Source organism: Vipera ursinii (assembly GCF_947247035.1).
Source record: "Vipera ursinii genome assembly, chromosome: Z".
NCBI classification, from domain to species: Eukaryota; Metazoa; Chordata; class Lepidosauria; order Squamata; family Viperidae; genus Vipera; species Vipera ursinii.
This window is the reverse complement of record NC_139517.1, coordinates 95,348,575-95,372,416: the sequence shown is the minus strand read 5'-3', so window position 1 is coordinate 95,372,416 and position 23,842 is coordinate 95,348,575. Positions and strand designations below refer to the sequence as shown.

At 34.1% G+C, this 23,842-nt stretch overlaps 1 protein-coding gene across 7 annotated transcripts in view; it reads right to left on the bottom strand.

Annotated features, from left to right (window-relative positions):
• Positions 1 to 17,578: 17,578 nt before the first annotated feature.
• Positions 17,579 to 23,842, bottom strand: part of ETV1 (ETS variant transcription factor 1) — a gene marked incomplete at both ends in the record, with an annotated part of 93,864 nt that continues 87,600 nt past the window's right edge. For all 7 annotated transcript variants that reach the window (XM_083378052.1, XM_083378047.1, XM_083378046.1 and 4 more), the window contains 3 exons: positions 17,579 to 17,800; positions 20,328 to 20,429; positions 22,722 to 22,891. In XM_083378052.1, the coding sequence (XP_083234178.1) occupies positions 17,579 to 17,800; positions 20,328 to 20,429; positions 22,722 to 22,891 (494 nt within the window). The remainder of the gene's footprint in view (positions 17,801 to 20,327; positions 20,430 to 22,721; positions 22,892 to 23,842) is intronic.

Below are 23,842 nucleotides of genomic sequence, written 5' to 3'. Positions count from 1 at the left end.
TACATAATATTTAAGTTACAGAGTTACATGCCATAAAGTGCACACTATACTATATCCTTGCCTGGACCTCACTCAAATCATATCTCACATAATTCTTATTAAGATGCATTATACTCAGGTTCCTTTACGCTACCTTAGCATTAAGAGGCATAACATGTAAGCTTCACTTATTCTAATAATGCTCCTTTTTATTATTAACACCATATTCATATCTTTTCTTACAAATGAAATTGGATCTCAGGTTGAAAATGATTACTTATCTAAAGTTTTCTGTATAGTCACCTCTGTTCATTTTTTTTTCATAATTCCAGATAGCTGATATGATTGCTGTTATTTGGGAATTTCACAGTTGTGCATGCAGTGGCTTGCTGCTGTTCTTTCATGACAATTGGCATGATAAGATGTTACATCTCAAAGTAGATTGGATAAATACCCTTTCACAATGAGAAACTTCTCTTAGTTCCTCTTCAAGCAAACAAGCAGAGTCCATAATATTCTTTTTACCAAAGCAAGATGAAGGTATAATCCATTTTCACATGAGCTGAAAAGAATTAGGGTTACAATCATAAACTAGTAATTACTTTTCAGCACTGTAGACTTGGAACTCTTTGGGTATTTGCTGTAACCTCACATTTTATTGAAACAATAACTACATTTCTGTGGTTGCCCTCATAAGAAAAGCAATTTGTTTCAATCTATGTCACACCTCTAAACCTCCTTCTTGTAATACCATTAAATTCCATTGTTATGTGTAGAAAGTAAGGGAGATGACCATGATGCTACTTGACAAGAATCATTATCTAGCCAAAGAGGGCTGAAACATTCTTGGGAAACAAAATATTTGGAAGTAGATTGGGCAAATGCCATCCTGATTCTCTGGCATATACGATAAAGTGAGAGTAAGCACAATAAGACTTATAAGTCAATAAAGTATAGTTCTTGTCTTCTTGTGGAATTGATTTTCTGATCTCGTCTATCTTGTGCGTCTGTCATTCTATCAACTCTGCTTGCAGGTTATTGACTAGTTCTGGCTTTGTGTTCGTCATTTGGAAAGACAGGAAGAGCTATTTTATTTTATGTCTGAGATAGGTGTATAGTCAAAACTGAAAGGAATCATTTCCACAGAAAAGATTCTTGCAGACGAATTTGAAACATTGGAGAACTATAAGACATAGACTTCTTGTATTTAGCTGGTAATTTTCTCCATAGCTGGGCATAGCACTATGGAGGAGATCAGACTCTTACTATACATGAAATGCTGCTTTTTTATCTTCCTAAAGTTTATGCAGGACAGAGTATCTGACAGCAACAGCCCCACCCCTCTGCTCTCAGACGTTATCCCTCTTCACTGAATATGTTCAAACACAAACCACAGAAGCAAGGAAAACTATAGTGCATGTAACTTTTAAGAAAAGCTGGGAACTTTTTGTGCATGATGGCTTCCTCTTTCTCCCTCTCCTTGCCATATTCTGGAGACCAATCATTCCCATTAGAAGTCACATTGATCTTCTCACCAAACAAGGCTTAGTATGGTGAATCTTCTGGATAGCTGATTGTTTCCTTCTGCTTTGCAACAACAAATAAACTTGAAAAGAAGCTAAACTTCTCTTGTCAAGAGATGTGTTGTGACTGCAGCTTCCAAAAGTACTAATCAACATGACTAATGCCTGAATGTATATGTAACTACATTCAGTGCTATTTTTTTCCTACTCTGTAGTGAGTTCATCCAGGTTAAAATGAATATTGATCTTCAAAAAAAATGTCTAAACTTAAAAGGAAATCATAATCAACAGTTGTCATCTGGGATTAATTTGAAATCAATGCTAAGCATTTTAGAGGGATGAAACTTCATTTTAAAGATCATTGTTTTCCTTTCTTTTTGGTACAACTACATGGGAACAACAGAAGTGATGGTTGAGTATTAAGGACAATAATTATTTAATATAAGAAATCTTTTGATGACACAGTTATGTAACCACACCACTAGGACTAGTCAGCAACTTTCTTGGGCTTAATTTAAGAGACTTTCTTTTTTGTTTATAATTTCTGTTCAAAATCAAAAACATCTACAACCCCAAGCATCAATGCTCTTCAATATCTAATTTCACAGTTTTCTTAACACATATCTCATGTTATTTATTATAGTCAATGTCATCCCAACACCTTTGCTTATGCTTGCTACATTTTAAATGGCAGAGCTGGCAAACCATCAATCATAAATCAAGAAATACATTTTAACTTCAAACAAGATCAGTTTGTAAAGAAAGCAAATCTTGGATAGCCTAATTGGATACATTACTCACATCTATAAGTGATAAATGCCTGTTTGAGGAAGGGTTTTGGTTTTTTGTGGTTTTTTTGGTTGTTGTTTTTTTTTGACAATTCAATGATAGCAAATTAAAACCCTGCGTCCCTTTTTCAGCCTGTAGGTAATGTGAAAAATATACATCAGTAGTATAATGGAAGGACAAATTATTTCAATTTATATCCCAATAAATATAAAAATGTGATTTCTTCTTCACAGCTGCATGCAAACATTTTTTTCTGTTCATCTTGTTGTGTGTCTTTTTAAATAAAGGCACAATTGCTCCTTCTACTGTAGTATAGGAGTAAAAATGACCAGATTCTGAAGCACTCGTGATTCACCCACATGATGAATGAGGAAACCTCTGATTAAATATTTTAATATAGATCTATGGCTATTTATTTTATTTGCAGAAGTTATAAGCCATTCCAATCAGCTGTATCTGTGTGACATATAATTCCTCAATCCATAACTGGATAAAAATAGATATAAAGCAAATTAAAAATAACACTATTAATTAAATCACAAAACTGGGAGCAGCATTTAAACATTAATAAACCAATCCATTGTTTGAATAGATATTCTTGGTGAATTTGCAAACTCATATCTATTTGACTGAGCAAATGTTGAAAATAATTAGAAGTACTCTGAATTTTTGAGAACAAGCCCAACAGTTTCTACTACTCCTTAAAGTAGCCAGGTCTTTTTAAGACTTTCACATCAGTCCAAGAAAGGATTCTATTCTTTTAAAAGTTATTTTAATGAATACATACACACACACACACACAACTTATTTCCAACTAAGAGACATTTCAGTTGAGATGTATCTGCAAAGTGTGGTCGAAAAAGTTAAGGTAGTAGACATGATGATGCAAGTTCTGTTCTGTTTTGTTTTTATACATGCATTATGTATATAATAAACTTTAAAAATGGGTATAGCTTTAAATGTACCATTGCAGCCAATATCTTGACTTCTTTGATCATATTTTGCTTCAGGCATTGGCTGATTTGATTGTGCCATCAAGTCAATATTGACTTAGCAACATCATTTTTTTCCATGACAATTTGTCTCTAGCTTTAATCTTCAGGTATTCCAATAAAGGATGGTTTATGCTTCTCAAAATCTTGAAAGGCTTAAGACATTTGTGTGTGTGTGTGTGTGTGTGTGTGTGTGTGTGTGTGTGTGTCTGTGTACATGTGCACATCTACATGGTCGTGAATTGGTGCACAATAGAATTGTGCTTGGATTGCTTCAGGCAATGGTGTGTTCAAAAGCTTTAATAGTAATGCAAAAAAAATCATACATTATTTGTGGGACATATTGGGCCATTATTTTACTCATGTTTGCACCATTTATACAGTTAATGGGAAGTTTGATGGTTTCAAATAGTTTGAGGGAACAGCCTTTTGATCATAAAAGCACTAGTTACCAGTAGGGAAGAAATAATACATGTAAAACCTTTCTCTCATCACTAATAGATATATTGAAGAGAACCTATCCTTATTTGATTAATTGTCCAGGGAACAAATAAATAATTAGATGACAGTGCTATTAACAAGTTTAGCACTGGGCTACATAGGATACAGACTGTTAATTTGTATTAAAATATAATTTTGTTAAATGAGATTCAGGTAATTGGAGTCCTACTGCACATCATCTTTTGGTAATTAGATCTGCTCTGAACTTGTTTCAGACCACATCAATTTAATACTATTATTAGGTTATTAGAAGAGGGAATAAGCATGTGGTATTCCCTACGTGTTCTTACATCTCCAAAGCAACATTAATAATATGTTAATTAAACTGCTGAAGTGAAAGGATCTGAGAAAAGAATGATAGGTAACAAGTAGGCACACCCCTTTTATTTTTTTTTAAATACTACATTTAAACAAGAAATAAAGTTTTTTGAAATCCAGAAAAAATGGCTGATCTTTTTGTTGTCCGTGGAATAAACTGCAGCAAGCACATTAACCAATTGATGTTCCTTGCAGGTAATTTATTGTACCAACATTGACTCCAAGGTGATTCAAGAAATAATGTTTCTAAAGCAAACACCATTTGTTGCTAATGATAGGGCAAAGCAAACTTAAGCAACATTTACAAACAGTAAAGTCTCTTTTTCTATACACATTTGCAAACCAGTCTCTATTATTTGTGGATGAATTAACTATGACTTGAAAAAAATAATTAAAACCATCTGTTCGGGTATAGAAGAGAAGGAAGGGAAAATCCTACTGATTCTAGTTGCAATGGCTATATAGACTATAAGGTCAGTTTGTTTTTTTTTAGCATCATTTCCCTTAAGTTTGTTGCAACAACTTTTTAAAAAGAGCAGCATTACCAATGCTTGTTATGCCTTTGCAGAAATATACTGAGGGAGAAAACAAACCATATTAGTTACTAAAGGTAGGATAATGTAAGGTAAGGCTTGTTTTGCTGAAGATGAATCCCCATCACAAATCTCAACAATTAAAATCAATATCTCCATCAGTCAAACATTCAATACTTTGCTATGAAACATCTTGAAATGGTATGATCTGATCAGCATGGATGTATATCATCATTGCTTCCACAGATTAGCTCCTTTTCTCTATTAGAATATTATTTGAAAAGCTTTTCACTCAGCTGTTATGTGACACATTCAAACTGTTTTTTACAACATCATTATATAAATAAATTATACAGTTGTGTTCTTAGACTTTCTGGGGAGTGTGCTGGCTCAGCGGTTAAATGTCAGCTGGAAAGTCTGACATTCAGGGCTTGAAACCTGACTGTCGCACAATGGGGTGAGCTTCTGGTACAGTTTGAAAGCATGCAAATGCAAGTAGATAAATAGATAGCATTTTGGCAAAATGGGCCAATTCGCCATGGCCATCTCACTGTGGCCAACTCATCACAGCCAACTCATTGCAGCACAACTTGCCACAGCCAACTCATAGATCAGGGGTGTCAAACTGTCGGCCCACGGGCCGGATGCGTCACGAGGAAGCCACGCCCACCTCATTGCCAGCAATGGCAAAACTTTCCCAATATGTTGCATGGCATCACATCATGTTGCAAGTTTGACATGTCTGTCATAGAGGGAAAACTCACCATGGGACAATTTAACAATTCAATTTAATTATTTAAAATGAATTATTTTTTAATTTTTTATCATTCATACTTCATTCTGTCCCTCCTTTTGTATCCATTCTTTAATGACTCCATTCCACCATTTCTTTGATATTAGTGTTACTCCTGTCCCGCAGTGAATTGTCCCATGGTGAGTTGGCCATGGCAAGTTGGATGTGGCAAGTTGGCTGTAGCAAATTGACATATACCCCCACTTTGATGGGAAGATAATAGCATTCTGTGCAGTTTGGAATATAGTCATGCTGGCCATATGACTACAGAAATGTCTTTGGACAATGCTGGTTCTCTTGGCTAAGAAATGGAGATGAACACTGCTGCCTAGAGTCAGAAACAACTGGGCAGGAGAAACCTTTACATTTATCTTTAGAACCTTCTGAGATTTCTATATTTTACTTGATTTCACAAAAATGAGAAATCAAAGATACAGATTTCTTCAACACCTTTTTTTAAAAATCAATAAAAGAGATGGTGCTGTGAATACAGTATGTAGCTAAAAACCAGTGTTTTACTATAAATATGTACAAAGAGAGAAACAAGGGAAAGAAACACGTGTTGTTTTTTTTAAATCCACTCTTTATAAATCACAGGTTTCCCAATTCTTCAGTCAGGGAAACATCAAGAATGTTGAAAGCATGTTCTGTAGATAATATAGATAATAGCTGCTATGAATGGGGAATTGTCATTTAACAAACAAAAAACTGTTTTTTCCTCTTTACTAAAAGGAAATCTGGAAGGATTTTCTTTATATTCCTTCTTCCCTAACCCCACAAAGATAATTCTATTCTGTTCTATTCTGCATGCTATACATCTTTGCTTTTTTTTTTAGGTCACTGTTGAGCACGTCCTTGTAGGTGGCCTGGAAGTTGTACCTGGTATTAACTGCAGGGGTTGCAATGATGAATTGTGTTATATAAAATCACACTTGATCTGCCTTAACAAGGCATTTCACTTTATATTTTATTGCTGTGCTGATTTACAAAAGGTACTTCAACTATCAACTATTAGCTAATCTAGCTTACCATGTACACGATGTATGTTTTAATTAAACCATTGAACTGCTTATCAGTTAACTATTGAGCCATGTGCAAGATGTCTTCGATACAAAAGGCTCTTAAAGGATCACTATTAGTTTTGGATAATCTTGCTGCATCTGCATCAAATTCAAGAGAGTAGCATTTGCAGATGGGCCTTCCCTATGTTTGTACTTGCACTGCCCTGAAATTTGTGAGACCTCTTATATCAGTTTATTGGTTATTTATTATATTGCCATTATCACATTTAAAAATTTTTACTCCAACTACTCTATATGAACATTTGATAAATTGTTTTTAATTTGGTTCTTAATTTTTGTATTTTGGATTTTTAATTCCCTGTAAACCGCCCTGAGTCCTCAGGGAATAGGGCGGTATATAAATATAAATAAATAAATAAATAAATAAATAGTTTTGTATTTCTTTTCTCCACCATTTTTTAATTAATATGTTATGATGTTTTAGTTAATGCAAACCAAATCATGCTCATTATGGTCACTGACTAGAATTCTGCAAATAATTATAATTACGGTAGGTCATTTTGAAATCAGTATGGTTATAGGCTTATGGACAGTATGACAAAAATGTAGCCATATCAAAGAAAACAAAATTATACTGGTTTGATAAAAGCAACTGGGCAGGAAATAAATCAGAATTGTCTGGGTATTTTGATCAACTTCAGGCTCTGTATCTTTATGAACCATAAAGTACGACAGATCATGAACTGCAGATGCAGTTGCTCCTTCTCTATAGAGATACAACTTTATTTTTATTTATTTATTCAGTTTGTATAGCTGCCCTTCTCAAAACCAGTGAGTCATAAAATCTTTGCTTGTATAGGATTTTATTTTTTGCTTTTGCCCTTGAGAGTGGTTCTTGGGAATACCATGTAAGTGTTACCTGGAGGAAAAGTTATTGCATTAAGTATCTTGCAAGCCTTAAAAATTAGGACTGACTACATGTGGTTCTTTACTTACAACATTTCATTTAGTGACCATTCAAAGTTACAATGGCACTGGGAAAAGTGACTTATGACTGTTTTTCACACTTGCAACCAATGCAGCATGCCCATGGTCATGTGTTCAGCATTCAGATGATTTGCAATTGATTCATATTTATGATGGTTGCAGTGTCCTAGGTCATGTGATCAGAAGGACAAGCAAAGTTAATGGGGAAGGCAGATTCACTTAACAACTGTATTAATAACTTAAAGCTGTAGTGATTCACTTAACAACTGTGGCAAGAAAGGTCATACAATGAGGAAAAACTCATTTAACAACTGTGTTGCTTAGCAAAAAACAATGTTGGGCTCAATTATGTTGTAAATCAGGACGATATGAATTCAGGAACATATTACTTGTTTGGATTTCAAATCTTTAGCAAGTTGCTTGAGTTCATTTAGTGCTTGATCATTGCCCCTCATCAAAATTGCCACATTTTACAACCCAGTGTATTGCAGCATTCTAAGGATGTCACTTCCCATGTTTAGAATTGTCCTAATGGGAAGAGTTTAAATGAAACTTGACAATTTTAAGATCTATGGATTTTAAAAAAAAAACACAACAAAAAACACAACAAAACACTGTGGACTTCAACTCCCAGGATTCCCCAGCCTGCATGATAATTTAAAGTTGCCAAGTTTGAAAATATTGCTTTAGCCTTTCCAGGGAAAATAAAACAGCAATAACCAGTTGGAAGCAAGACAAGTTCATGTATCTACCTCACTAGATACTTAGGGTACTACTTGAAATGCAGTCCTTGATTATTTGGCTAATATTCATTTGAAATCAGAACTTTTCTTGCTGGGGACAATGGACAAACAAGTAGAAAAGACTTATAGATGGTTGTTTGGAGCATAGTAATCACAATGAGGGTATTATGTGCACAATTTGTAAAACCTCTAATATTTATAATGGAGGAATTGTTGGTGAAGATGACAGAATTGGCAGTGATGGCAAAATGTAGCAGTAACTACGTTTATTAGTGACTGGAAGTCCTTTACACTATGCACTTTTTTGCTGGAAACAGAAAAAAGTAAACTTATGATTTATGGATATGATTAGAAAGGGTAGAATATGAAAAGAAAGAAATAAACTGTGATGTAAACTTAGGGAAAAAGAGTTAAATACAGAGGCATTTATATCCGCAGTAAAGATCAGGAGCTACTTTTTCTTTCATTTCTTAACTGTTTTTGCACTATTTTTTCCTTTCATCTCCTTTTTTTGTTTTGCTTTAAATGCTTTTACTTTGTCCAAGTTTAACTATTTTTAAAAAAGAAATAGATGCACTTTTCAATAATTTGGACTGAGCCATTTCCAGAGATGCAAGAGATGTATGACAGCATCAAATAAAATCTTTTTATTTGCCTTGGCCAAGTAAAAATATTAAGTACTACTATTCCTTCAAGAACTCAAAAAGGAATGTATAGTACACCCTTCTCTAGTTTTTATATGAGAATACATCCAGAGTAGTTGAGCAACAGCATCTGACCCAAGATTATAAATAAAGATTACATAGATGTGTCTTGGTCTCCACAGTCCTTATATTACTGACTCACTGCTGCCAAAAATAAACAAACGGGGTTCCATTTTGAAACATAATTAAACTAGCATAAATCAGAATTATTCAGCCTGGTATTGGTTTTCCAGCTAGCATGGTAACTCACAATCAATTTGAGTTATTTATAAAAATAATAAAGATAGAATAAAAATAAATAAAAATTAAAGCTGATGGGATTACATTCAAAACATGTGAAGGCCATTACACCATATGTTCTTCTTCTAGTTGAATCAACAGGTTAGTGAAAAAACAATAATAGTCTGCTATCCCAGTCCTTGGGAAGTGATTAAAAATGCCAAAATATATTCCTCTCTAATCATTATATTTTTTACATGCCTCCAAAAACAATTTTCTAGTATTTAAATATTTAAGGTTATTTACTTATTTCATGTGTAACCTATCAAGCCTAATCTTCTAATATATTATTTTTCCAGATATAAAAATATATGATTTGGAGTCTATTATAAAATTTAGATTAGGAATTACAGTTCCACCCATATCCAAAATCTAATTAAGGATATTCCATAGATAGGAACATAGACATAGACAATGTTTATTGCTTGTTATCAGATTCCAAAATGAAGTCTCTAATTAACAAAGAGAAATAATTACCTTCTAAATATTGATTGACTCAAAATGATAAATAGTGCTAGCCAGAATGCAATAGCAAGGGATGGTGGGAAATATAATGGAGCAATAGGTAGTGTCCCAGTTTCTCTGCCCTGATTATGGCAGGTTGATGATCAGTACCATCTCCAGGAATGAGAGACATGGGGGATATCAGGTAGAGAGAGGCCTAATGAGAGGAGCTGAAAGTGTGATAAGTCAGGCAGCGTTATGTGATCCATTCTGATTTAGCTTATTTGAAGAAAACACACCACCCACTCAAGGGTGCAGGAATGGACATTGGGAAAGGTCCTCTTCAGAAAGTTGGACAGTTGGAATATAGTAGTAGTGATTAGTAAAAAGTGTGATTAGCAGATCATTACAGGGAAAGAGCTTTATGGGAAGAGTCATATTATGATCAATCAGTCAAACAATTAATAGGAAACTTAGCTCCCCTCCCCTCTTGGCTTCATAGCACAACCCAGTGTTTGGATGCTAAATTGTTGAAAGTGCTAGGTGCTGGAAGTCTTGCATTCAGGTTGGTTTTGGTAAATGTAGGTTGATTGATATAAATTCCTGCTCCTCCATGACTGTTGGAGAAAAAGAGCAGGCTTGGCATGCAAAACTAAAACCTAGCTTAATGGGGATAAAAGATTTTCTTATCCAAGACATGTTCAGTCAGATTTTGGTGGAACCACAGCCTGAACAAAGCTGAGTGCAAGAGATAGAGGATGCATCTCTGTGAATTATATATGTCCATGATACTATCAGCCTCAAACAAGGTATTGATGCACATTCTTTTCTTCCTCCCAGGCTATCACTCAAGTCATCTTAGTAATTTCCATTCAGTCACCAATCTTCCCTTTTGGGAGTTCCAGATGAAATGGATTATCTATATATCTTCTAGTTTGGATTCATACCAGGGAATGGCATGGAAACTGCATTAGTTGCTGTTGTGGGTGACCTGCAGTACAACACAATTGAAGCCCTCATGGTTGTTCTAGGTCTCTCAATTGTAATTTAAAAGTGAATGACCTACATGGATAGGTAACTCTTCAGAAGGGAGCAGCATCCTGCCTTTCCAAATGATTGCACCAAAATTTAAAGGGACAAAATACTACTGCTAATTTTCAGCAGCAAAGAAAGAGGGACCATAAAGGTCACAGTGATGTCTCAGGGGAAGGCAAATGTAACCAAGCTACATTATATAAACAACAATTCTTAGGAATAAACCACACTGAACCCATTGATATTTTTCTTGAAGAGACAGTCTATTTCATTTCAAAGAAAATAAGACCATGCTATAAACAAACTATGAAAACATGCATAATGATGATCAATTTGATTAAGCATTTTTTAAAAAAGTTAATAATAATAATAATAATAATAATAATAATAATAATAATAATAATAATAATAATAATTTTATTTATATACCACCCTTCTCCCGAAGGACTCAGGGCAGTGAACAGGGCAAAAAGTTGACTATGGTCATATGTTTGTGTAACACTTTAATGGTGTGTGTGTATCCCTTTATGAACAACTCCAAATCAAAACCATCATTTTATCACACTAAGAGTAACTGAAGTATTCAAATAAGAATGGATTTGAAAACCATGTATGTGACAAAAATAGTTATGTAGATGGCACTATATGGTACTTCATCTCTAAGTTAGTGCTACTGATTTTACTAAATATCAAAAACAGAGCCCATAGATCATGGGTGTCAAACTCATGATGTCACATAATGTGTTGTGATGTCCCATTGAGGCAGCGGAGTGGGCGTGGTTTGGGGATTACGCATCTGGCCCATGGGCCAGAAGTTTGACACCTGTGCCGTAGATCATTAACTTGTTTTTAAAAAAACAGGTTAGGGCAACAGTTACTTGCCTTTAGGCACCATATGTCACTATCATACACAGTAAACTAAGCTACTGTTTGCACTTTTAACTACAGCCAAAACCACACAGATGGTTTGAGTGAGCCAGACTTTCATAGCCTGCAGCCCAATAGAAATGCTGTGTTACAGTTTCACCATTTCAGCTAGAGAACTATGGAAAAGATGGAAGTCATCAAAGGATAACAGGTTAAGAAAAGCACATATTGAATGATTGTAAACAGCAAGACAACCCCCAACACACACATACTGCCAAAGCATAATGGGCAAAGCCAAGTCAGTTAAAAAGCAAAACTGTAAATTCAGAATATTTTTAATAGGAGCCTACTGTATATGGCTATTAAAAGGGAACAACTAAGACAAAGAAAGAAAAAAACAATACTGAAGATGAAAAACTGTGGCTCATTAAAGAGTCCTGAATCATAGTTCTTGCTGGCCCTATCGTAGCCAGAAATGACAGATAATGGGAACTGTGTTTCAACAATACCTGGAAAGTTATATTTTAAATTGTAGAAATACTGGCTTTTGTAATATTTAACTAGTTAATTTAGAAATAATTGCTATCTTTTTAAATCAATAAAAACCTCAATACAGGGAGGAAAACTATCTAAGTGGTGTGCTATTGATGAGCAACTTCAAGCTCATTCTCTACCTCAAGAGGAGTAAACCTGCTCTTGCAAAACATTTTAAAATTCCATTTGTTATTGTCTCCAAGTATGTTATTCTTAACTTGAACTTGAACCTGAATCACAAGATGTTCAGATAGATTTCAATCCCCAGTAAAGCAGGACATATGACACTAGACAATTGTATTGCATTAAATCGCTGAAACTAATTGATAATGAGCCTATTCCAAAAAAAATAAAAAAAAATAAAAATGGGCAAATTCTACCAAATGTGGTGATTTGTGAACATAACTGTCTGACTTTACTATTCCTTTTTCCTTGTTGGCTAAAACTTCTGTGAATAAGTCAAAAATACAGATTCAAGTGTAAACGTCATGACGGCAGATTTGTATCAGATGTAACCAAGGCTTGATGTCTAGAGTGTAGTCTATATTTTTTCTCTCTTTTTTTCTTTTGCATTTGTTCTTCATTGAACATATTCAGGCAATTTAAATCCAATATTACTTCATTGTTTCTGTGTTGGGAGCAGAGGAGGAAGTCTGCATTTTTGTCAAGGGAATACGTATGCAAAATGCTGTATGTAGTTGCCCTAACATCCATTTTACACTCCCCCATTATTACAACAAACCAACCATCTTATCCATCATGCTGTCAGCCATAGAGGGCTGCCTTATGAGGTAGTCCACAACCCCAACATGAATAGCAGCTCCACTTTTATTGTAACATTCCATTAACAGTATCTTGCAAGTCTGAAAATTCCTTGTGAGGGCAGGCTGCTTAGAAAATGGTCAGCACCTAGCCAGCTATTGTCCTGTTCCTTTAAGCCTTCTCTCAATCAGGATAGCAATTAGGGCTATAAAAGCTGTGCTGAGAAATAGCTGGAGGTGGTAATGTTAGTGTGTGGAAGAGAGGGAAGGAGAGGTGCATGTTTTATGGAAATAAAGCAGCACAAAACAGCCTAAAGTAGTTAGAAAAATGTTTTTCTCCAATCATAGGACTTGCAAGGTTGAAGCAGAATAGTAGATGTAGTAGTAATAAGAATGGAATAGTGAACAGTGAGTACTAATCTGTGAGTGGCAAGACTTGTTGCCTGGGAACCTGGGCTGTTGTCTTGAAGTCTACTTAAAAGAACTTGTTACATTCCCCACCCCTTCATTTTTACTCTCATGAAAATTAGGGATCCTTCCTTAAGAGTATGCTTTCACCACCCCTCTTTTTTTGGATACAAATTGAATTTATCTGATGATGTATAGGCTGTAGCTCTTCCTCTTGTCTTCCAAGGTTATTCCCACATACCATTACAAGAGGCTATGGTGGCAGATTTTGACCTCATATGTAATTTCTATATTTTTCCCAGAACAACACTGAGTAACTGCTTATGAAAATGCCCTCATAAAGGAAAGGGATAGGACAGATCTCACAAATTCTCAAACTAGAACAATTTTGACCAGATATGGAAAAAGCAACAAGTATATGTGATAAGGCTACTACCAATAATGAGGCTACCATTATGAAGTGAGAGATACATGTCCAGACATGAAATAAAGTTTTACTGTGTTTCCAAGTAAGATTGGCCAGTTAACAACCCATTGTGATTGCTCAAAGAAATGAGTTTTCTTCATTTTTAAAAAGTTTGTTTGCCTTAATTTGAGGGATTTTTAGCAGCAAGCCACACATAAACTATGATAGTTGCTTGCTGTGGTGTTGTAGATGCAGCAAGAAGAGATATCTTTGCTTTGTTCCAATAAACCTTTCAGTTATGTTAAATGAATAAAAATAAAATAATTAGAAATTCAAACAACCATCTTTCAGAAATCAGCTGCCAGATTTATTAATCTACCTGGAAAAATGTGGAATAAAAACAGAACTTAAAATAAACTCTTTTTTAAAGGTACAGTTTCAAAACAATTTCAGATAACAAATTCTTATACCATTTCTCCCCCTGGGAATTATCTTTTTCTTCAGTGAATCACTACCATATACAGTATATAGATATAGATATATATTAAATATTAAGACATTTGACTCAGGTTTTCTTTTTTCAACTACCCCATTCACCTAATATTTTCTCTTGAAATAACTGTTCCTTGCAATAAAACCATGACCAAAAGTAATCGCAGAACTTCTTATTTAAGGGGGCCATGCATTGGGTATCTATGTCAGTTAAAAAGTGGCTCTGTAAATCTGGATTAATCCATACTTTTCAGAACAAACACCAGCAGCTTGTTCTGTTTTTTTGCCATCAGGTGACATGCTCTGAATACCCCTGCCCATTAAAAAAATGCAAATATGATGCAGGAGATTAGAGGTGTATTCAGTTATCCCATGAACTGACACCAGAAGACTGATAATCCCAGGTCAAATCAAATGCTACCTTTGGTGCTATCAATAAGGGTGGTGAATTAATATTTTGCAGTAAGAGGGGTATTGGATGGAAATAAAAACCTTATTTCCTCCCTAATTGACTCAATATGCTTTTATGTCTGGCTGCCTGAAAGAATAAAAGTACAATTATTAAGCAGAATGTGTTCAGGTTTCTAGTAAAAATACATGCTTCTCCTTGTAAGGACTCTTAGCAATGTATACTTTGGCGCCTCTTCTGCTTCACAGCCAGTTTATTAAATATGCCTTGTTAGAAGCAAGCATGTTTCTAAGCACCTACTCTAACTTAGCAGTTAAGAATAAAAAGCCTTATTTTAGATTCTTGTTAGAGGGTCAAAATTGGCAAGAGGGCAGGTGTGCAATCACATAAATACCCTGCCCTTTTGTACCTATACATACATACAAGAGGTAGATCTTCAACTGTGATGTTGCACCTGCCACTTTAGAGATCTTGACTCCTTCAAAGATACTTGTGTTGTTAAAATTGGGGAACATATTTTTGGAATTTTAAGTACCTCATTCAGAAAAAAATATTGACAAAGATGACTATTCACAAAATGGCTGCCATGATGGATGCAGCCAGACATAAATCGCCCATCTACCAGATGGCAAATGCATATATATTCCCAGGACCTTTACCACTTCATTTACTTAAGTATATTCTTGGTAGGCAAGCAGACATTCCCCGTTATTTTTTTAAAATAAAAGCAGAACTATGATTGAAGACAGCTAGAAGCTGGCACTCTGAAAATGCTAGCCCCCCATTTTTAAGTCAGGTGAGGAGGGAAGTCTAGGGAAGGTCAGTGGAGACATCTGTAGGCATAATGATTAAAATCACTGATTCTATTCCAATGGTAGCTTTAAAACAAACAAAAAAACCCCAAATTTTATAGCCAGCTAGATAAACTTTGCCATTAGACAATGGCAGGAATAACATGAAGTGCTTTTTGCAGAGATTTCTGTAAGGTTAACATGCCATGGAATTTTTAACATGCACACATGAAACTCTCTTAATGGTTTTAGGGTGAAAGAGATGCAGACTCGGTGTGCTTTGTTGTAGCTGCGCTTTATAGTGGTTAATACTCATTTAGTTTGAAATGAATTGCATTATAAATCATTTATAGATTTATAGGGTTCCTGACTAACACTGAGTGCAAAGTAAATCACCACATCTTGGCATCTCTGATATCATGTCATTTACAATGAAACATTATTTTTGCAACTAATAATTATGGACTCCTATCCAACCTTTCTCTATTTCAGAGTTGATGGTTCTGGGCAAAGCATGTATATGATGATTGGGATGGATGTTCTGGAAGAGAAGTGTTTGAAAAAACCACTCTCCAAACTTCAAACGTGCTATCTATTATTTTGCTCCAATGCAAAAAGTTAACATTGAAGATAAGGTCTTCTTAAATATTATTCCTTTAATTTGATCTGAAGAATAACATATTTGTCTTCTTTCCAATGTTGCCTTTCCCCAAAATTAAAACTTTTGAAGGATTTCCCAAATGTACCTGATCCCATTTACAATTAGTGTCCCTAACAAAATTGTTAAGCATCAGTGCCAGCACTACATTAAACAGCCCAAAAAACAAAGAAAAAGAAAATAACTGTATTTTTGATATTATGTATAGGTCTCTGCTCCATGGAGCATTATAAAAGATTCAGATGAGCTCCTCTTTAGCAAGCTGGAGAGTCCTATCCATGTATCAATGCACATAAAAGCTGTTTATAGCACAGCTATGGCATAAGCTATTTTTTTAAGCAGTAAAAGTTTCAAGTCTTCTATTTTGTCCTGAATGCTACCTGTAGTTACATAATTTCTTATAAAGAGCATAGTAAATTCAGCAAAGAGAATATTACAGGAATAAAGACAGCAGCAGAAGCGATAGCATTAGCTAGTATGTATATATGCTTATCAACATAACACAGCAGTATAAAGGCTTAAATGCATATTATCGGACATCGTGTCTAAAAATTACTAAAGTACTTATTTGTGTATTGGATATTTCTCTGAAGGATTGAACTAGAATAATCAGATATTGAGAACTAGTACAGTTAATTCTTATTGATTAAATAACCTATTTATGGATCAAAGAAGGTGGAAGGACAGCATTCTGTCTTGCCCTTTGTGATCACAGTTCTGTACATAAAGTTAAAAGAATATGCTGAATGGTTCAGTATGAATAATTACTACACTCAGGTGGACATTGAAAACTTGAACATGATTAAATGTTGTTGTATTTGCATAACAAGATGGCACCAGATAACAGGAGCTAAGCTAGAGCCTTGCAATTATAAGCACAAACCAGGAACTGTGTTTTTCAGACCAGAATGAATGCTTTCCTTGTGTACAGAATCAAGGCAGTGTCTAAGATACATAGATATGTTTTTAAGGAATAAAATAAAAGTAGACCCTGTCTTTTAAGGAACAAAATTAAAAATCTAACTCCAATTCTTTTCAAATCCAGCATCTATTATTGGTCCCTAGGTCACAGAGCACATATTCTGAATGTTCAAAGCTCAGTCTTTGTAAGGTGTAAATAATGTCTAACAATTAAAAAAAAGACAGGAAAAATGTCTAGACTGTAGTGAAAATGAGAAAGAGGGGAGAGTGTCCATGACAGATAATTCTCCAAGTAGTGTATAAATGGTTATTGGTCATGTCTAGAATTAACTGTACTATAGGTACTTAGAGAACATGTACATTACTTTTAACCAAGTAAGAAACAGAATCAAACTCAGACATAATACAGCTTTGTTGTACTTAAAACCTGTATTGTCCAACCTTGTCATCTTGTTGCAAAGAATAAACAATTAGATTCTAAACTTCCCTTTTCAAATAAAGTGCACTTTCCATGTCAGACTACAGGAGTAATACAACAGAAGAAACCCCTTTATAGTACTATTTTATTCTTTTACAGTTTTTAATTCTTATTCTTATAAAACCAACTGAAGGGAATTCAGCTTTTGTCTTGGTCTCATTAAAGAAGAGAAGCTTAGGATGAAGAAGGGGCTTCACTACTGTCACTCCAATTAATATACATAGCCTTCATTATAAGGGTGGGTATTACAGCAGCCTCCTTCTTGCATATAGACCATACTCTCATCAAAGTGGGACAGAGGGACAGTGTCCTCTTCATTGATATGACGTTCGACGTCAGTTTTCAGCAAGGGACGCTGGTTATCCGGAAAGGCCATGGAGAAGAGGGCTTCAGGGTCACAAACAAACTTGTACACGTATCTCTCTCCAGCAACCTTAGGAGCAATGTTAAAGAAGGAGAAGGGTGGAAAAGAGAAAGGCTGTAAGAAATAAAAGTACAATTTTCCTTTGCAGCCATATATGGGCATCAAAAATTATTTTGTGCATCAGGAACACAGAAAATAAGATGCACAAGAAAAATGGGGCAAAAATTAGATGACAATGAATGACACTGGAAGATTAATGGTTTTACTATTTTAAAGAAGTAATCACACTGAATAGGGATTTTCAAACTTTTTCAGGCTGCAGAACCTTCATTTTAAAAATATCCTAGAACTCTTGATAAGAGGCAAACTCGAGTGATAGAAAAATTGGGTGAGTCTGAGTGAACTTTTTCTTTTGTTCTTAGTCTGTCATGGAACTCTACCAACATTTTCTAAAAAAAAAACAACTAGTAGGGTTCATGGAACACAATTTAAAAAATCCCAACATAGGGAATTCTTTTGAATTGCATTACTGTTGTAATTTGAAAAATATATTGAGCAATCCAAACCTATGACTCATTGTTAATAAGCTTCAGCTGTTCCAAATGCAGGAAAAGAAGAGGGACAAAGGAGGAGACAAGTGCCAGACAAGTGCCCACAAGATTAGACAGGCCAAGGACAGTCTCATTAGTTTCATATATATATATATATATATATATATATATATATATATATATATATATATATATATATATATATATATATTTTGAAGCTTGAAGCAATTGAAGTTAGACTGTATCACATCAGCTAATGCTGTATTAGTTGTTCCTGGCTGTTTAGGCCAAATAGGGTTGATTTTCAGTTTTTATTTTATGATGGATGAAAATTGTATTGGAAGCTTTGAGTATTTATATACCATCAAGCTATTTTGATGTGGAGGATGACTAAACGTGATCAGAAAAACATTCATCTTCAAGAAAGTAAGTTGATAGTGGACTCCATCAAGATGTTATTTTCACAAAAGCTCAGAAAGAGGCTGTGGTCATTTGAGACAAGTATAAAAAAGCTGATGGCTTTTGAATCCCACTGTTTTTTGTCCTGCTTTCAGCAAAGTGGCAGAAATGTTATCACTCTGAGTGTTTTTTATTATGACTACTTTTCACAAAGAAACTGTAACAGGAAGTTCGTGTATCATTCAATGACAGTCTCTTTTTCATCTCTATAATTTTGTGAAAAGTTCTTGGAAGAAGACAACATGTGTTGTTGTTTTTTCATTATAAGGTCTGTTTTGCATGTCTTCTTACAACTTCAACCAGCAGAGATATCAATCTGATGTTAACTTGGTTAACATCAACCATATATTTTCCTACTCACAGACCCTTAAGTTTTAAAGAAATTATTTTTTCTTATCTGATAAAGTATTATAGTAAGCTTAAAATCTTAGGAATGCACTAATGGCCTAATGAAATACTGCTTTCATCAGATTTTGATTTTATTTTCTACTCTGAGCAAATACCCATTCATGTTTTGGTTAATTAGTTTTTACAGACAATATTTAAAACAAATGAGTAAAGTTGGCTTTAAAAAGGCAAAGGCAGCACAATTATGTTTTAATTAAGAAAAAAACAATAGATATACTGATATTGAATACACTTCTATAGTTATTCTGATTCTTGGTATAAATACTGGATTAAGTTGAGGAAACAATACTGAAGTCCCCAACAAGCCACTGAAATTGAATAATCTTATGAAGTGTATATCTTCATCTCAATAGAGAGACCTTCAAATATTACAGAACTACATTATCTAGTAGCCCCAAGTAGTACAGCTAATGGATAAGGATTCTGGCCACTATCATCTGGCAACATATGAAATCTCCTAATCCCTCTCTCAGCATTCATAACCTTTTTATTTATTGATTTATCAATTTTATGATTCAAATTTACATAAATTAATATTAAATTAAGCAAATATATAAATTAAGCAAATTATTATGAAAATAAAGTCATAGGATAAGAATGACATGCATAGCTTCAATCATAAAAACAGCTGCAGTGTCAAAAGACAGAAAACAAATTTGAACCATTATAATTACAATCATATGTGTATATATGTGCATGTACAGAGAGAGAGAGATTTTTTTATAATCAAGGATAAGTTTTCTATTTACTTTCTGAATTTTTTAAAGAAACTACTGTACTCTGCCTCACATTCGAGTCTTGCCTCCTTAAAAGGTTTTGAAGGAAGTTAAAAACATACTGTGTAAGAGAGTTGCCTGTTTCCTGACGTGAGAGTATGTGAAGGAGAAAAACAATGAACAGAGGCATTAGGAAGCCAATCTCTTAATGATGTGAAAGATTTTACAAAATTGAGCAAAACCTTATTAAAACTTTCAATTTACATCAAGGTTCGAATTGTAAGCCATGGATTTTGAAATAATGGGCTGGGGAAAAGGTTTCATAAGGAAATTAAAACTTAAGACATTTAATGCACTTCCTTATATTGGTCATACTGGATAATGCAGTTTAGAAATACGTTTAAAACCAGTTTAACATGTAATATTTCACTGAAATATACAAAAAATGTATAAATTTCTCACCTTTTGCATGATTCCCTTTTCATAATAATAGCGAAGTGAACGGCTAAGTTTATCATAGTTCATGGCTGGCCTGTTTTTTTGAATCCCCCAGCGACGTGCCACCTGTCACCAAGAGAGATTAGCATCCATCTGTTACATTTTATAAAATTTGTTTTATAAATTTGATAAAACTGGCCTTTAACTGATCCCTTCCTGTGAGTTTTAAGGTCTCCTGATCCAGAGAATTTTCATCTTTAACTCTGCATTGGAAGGTACAGAAGCAATGTGCATTTCCTGTTATGTAATATAGCAATATTATATTGCACTGTGTTATGCCATGTTATATATTAGTATAAAACCTCTATTTTGTGAGTAACATTACCTCACAATAGGGTTTCAGATGCCATTCAGGGTATGTCATCAATAAAGCCCTATGTGGCATAGGTGATGTACGAAACTGCCTGTCTACCATTATCTATACTTGCCACACCAGATCTAGCAAGGAGGACATGCTACAGGTTCTTTTCATTAAAAGCCTTGCTGTTCTCCAAGTCATTTGGACTGGATGGTTAAGTGAGCTTGTGCTAGCTAATGTTGTCTTTATGAGCTGGGTGTGCTGATAAATCAGAATCAGAATCAATCTTTATTACGGCCACAGACCAGCACAAAAAGATTAAAATAAATACATTCTCTAAAAAAATATTGGAAAATAATTAAGCAAAGTCGTAATATGAATGAGGATCTTTAGGTCTTTTAAGTGTTTGTTTCCTTATTATCATTGCAATAGCACAAAACCTTGTTGCTACATGAGTGGTGGCTAAATTTGAATACTGAAGGAGATGATTCATGTAGAAATTATCTGATCTCCCTAGAAATCTCTGTAATAGAGGGAGAACATACATTGATCTGATGTCCCTGTCAAATCTGCAACACAGTAGGACATGAGCTGATTGTAGCTTTGGGCATTCAGTTGATTTAGTAAATTGTTTTTAACCCTTGTGGCCTTTCAAAGTCACTTTTTTGTCTGAGAGAGAGATGGCCATATAAATTTATGTTTTAATATCATGAATTGTTCAAACAAATTAATACACAATAAATAATATGCAAATAAATGCAGTTTTCCAAAATGTAGACATCATATAAACATATAGTTGAAAAGAAAAACTGATGAAAACAAAAATGAAATTTAAAAAAATAGCTATATTTTTTTTAAAAATGTTTGCTAAATATTTTTTAAAAAAATTAACAAAAGTTTTTCCTAATGCACTGTATATTGTTGTTATGTTGGGATGCAACTGAATCAAGATCAGCATATTTCTATTTAGATGAACAATTTGGCACTCTCCTGGAGAACAAAGCTTGGAGAACAACCCACAGCCAAAATCTAAAACACGAGCTACAAACACTCATTATTTCAAAGCTATATACTCTTCCTAATTACATAATTTCATTCCTTCATATTCTCTCTTTTGCCTAGTAGTAGGCACTTGAGCTCACAGAAACCGATCAGTTTTCACTGTTTTATCTATTTTGGTTTCCATCAAGTATCTTTTCATCATTTTCCCAAACTTATCGTCAAACCATACTATTCATAATCATAATTTTAAAACTTCTTCCAAACACTGATATTTCAAGTTCAAGCAGCAACTCTAGCCCTTTCTAAGAATTCTTCTACTCTCTCTTTTAGGATAAAAATAGATTTCAAGCAAAATAGTTTCTTTGCATCTGTGTGGAGATTCGGGATTTTATGCTTTCAATATGATAGAATCTGAAAATCCACACATGGCATATGAAAGGGTTTATGTTTTACGATCTCTGAAGGTTTGCAGAATCACAGATCACATGAAAATGGATATAAAGACAGAAAAGGAGGCTAAAAGAGAATGTACAAAGGCCCAATTCAGATAGTAAGAGCTGTGGTAGAATTAGATTCTTTAGAAAGTGAATTTCAAGACAATAACAGACACTTAAAATTTGGTGAATGAAATCTTAGGCAAGGTGTTGGGTATAAATGTGTACAATAGACACATCTGATCCCCATTTGTCACTCTTACTGATAAAGGGAATGGTTATTTATTGGATTTATATTCTACTTTTCTTCCATTAGCTCATTGTGAGGTACACAGTGATCTCTCCTCCTATTTTATAATCAATCCTAGTGCTGTTGGGCTGAGAATGGGCAGCAACATGCAGATCAGTTAGACTGCAAGTCCAATGCAGTCAATTCTTGCAAGCTTTGATGTGTATGGAGCCATACATCTTTACAGAATCATAAATATTTAAGGACTTCAAAGGCTCATTATGCATAAGTCCATATTACTTTTGAGTTTTATGAAGAAAATACAGAAAGAAAGAAGAAAAAAAATACTGAAGCAATGTTTTAAAGTACAAAGATATAATACAGCATCTACTCACCTCTTCTGGTTCAATCAGCTTGAACTCCATACCTCGGCCAGTCCAAGCAATGAAATGAGAGTTTGATGGATCATCAAGAAGAGCTACCAAAAACTGCCACAGCTGAAGGGAACCACGCCGTTGGTATGTTGGTCCTTCACGATACATTCCTGGCTCCTGCTTGATGTCACCTATGCAAAAGAAAATGTGGCTTACTTTATTTCAGTTCATTGGACCCAAGGATGGAGTAAATTTAATATCAACAAAGAAAAAAAGAGAAATGCTATTGTAGTAAGAGAGAAGACAGAAGTGAATGGTATACAGGATATTATTGGTGACTTTGAGACAATGCAGTGCACTATAATTCTTCAGAAAATAGCTAATTACAAATTTATTAAAATACAATGTTACTTACTTATTCCAGAGTCAATTCATACAGTATGAAAGTAGTTATCAAATGCTATGCAAGATCCAGCTTCGGAAACAATGATATCTGAAGGACTGTATGCAATACATGATACAATCTCTCTTTAGATACAAACAGAGTGTGCATCTTTTGCTATTGCTTGCAAATTCTAATATGAAAAACTTTAACAGTATTTGAATAAGATTTAATAGGATTTTATTGTACGGATATTCAAATTTTATGGATCAATCAGTTCCTGTTTGGTATATTAGAAATGCTTATACGGTAGATTCATATTTCACATGGCTTAGCTAGGCATTAATAAATCTTCTGAAAAGCACTGTCAGTTGAGAAAGTGTACACATATACATTAAAACTCAAAAATAATCTAACATGTTATATTTTTCCCACCAAAACTAATAAAATGCCAAACACATTATTTTTAAAACAATTTTATTTTTATTCAGTAATATTATCAGCTAAAAGTTCATAAATGAAATTGTTACTCATTTATGAGTACTACAAATATTTTTAAATGCAGAATTTCTCACACTAATGAATGATTTTTTTTAATAAAAAACTGCATCATATAACAATTCAATTAGTTTTGCATTTAATTTAGTCTGTTGTTAGTAGATTCCTCACCACCATACAGATGAAAAATTTAGACAACTTTTATCTCATTATCTATGAAAATTGAATGAGTCAATGTTATTAAATAAGCCCTCTGAATAAT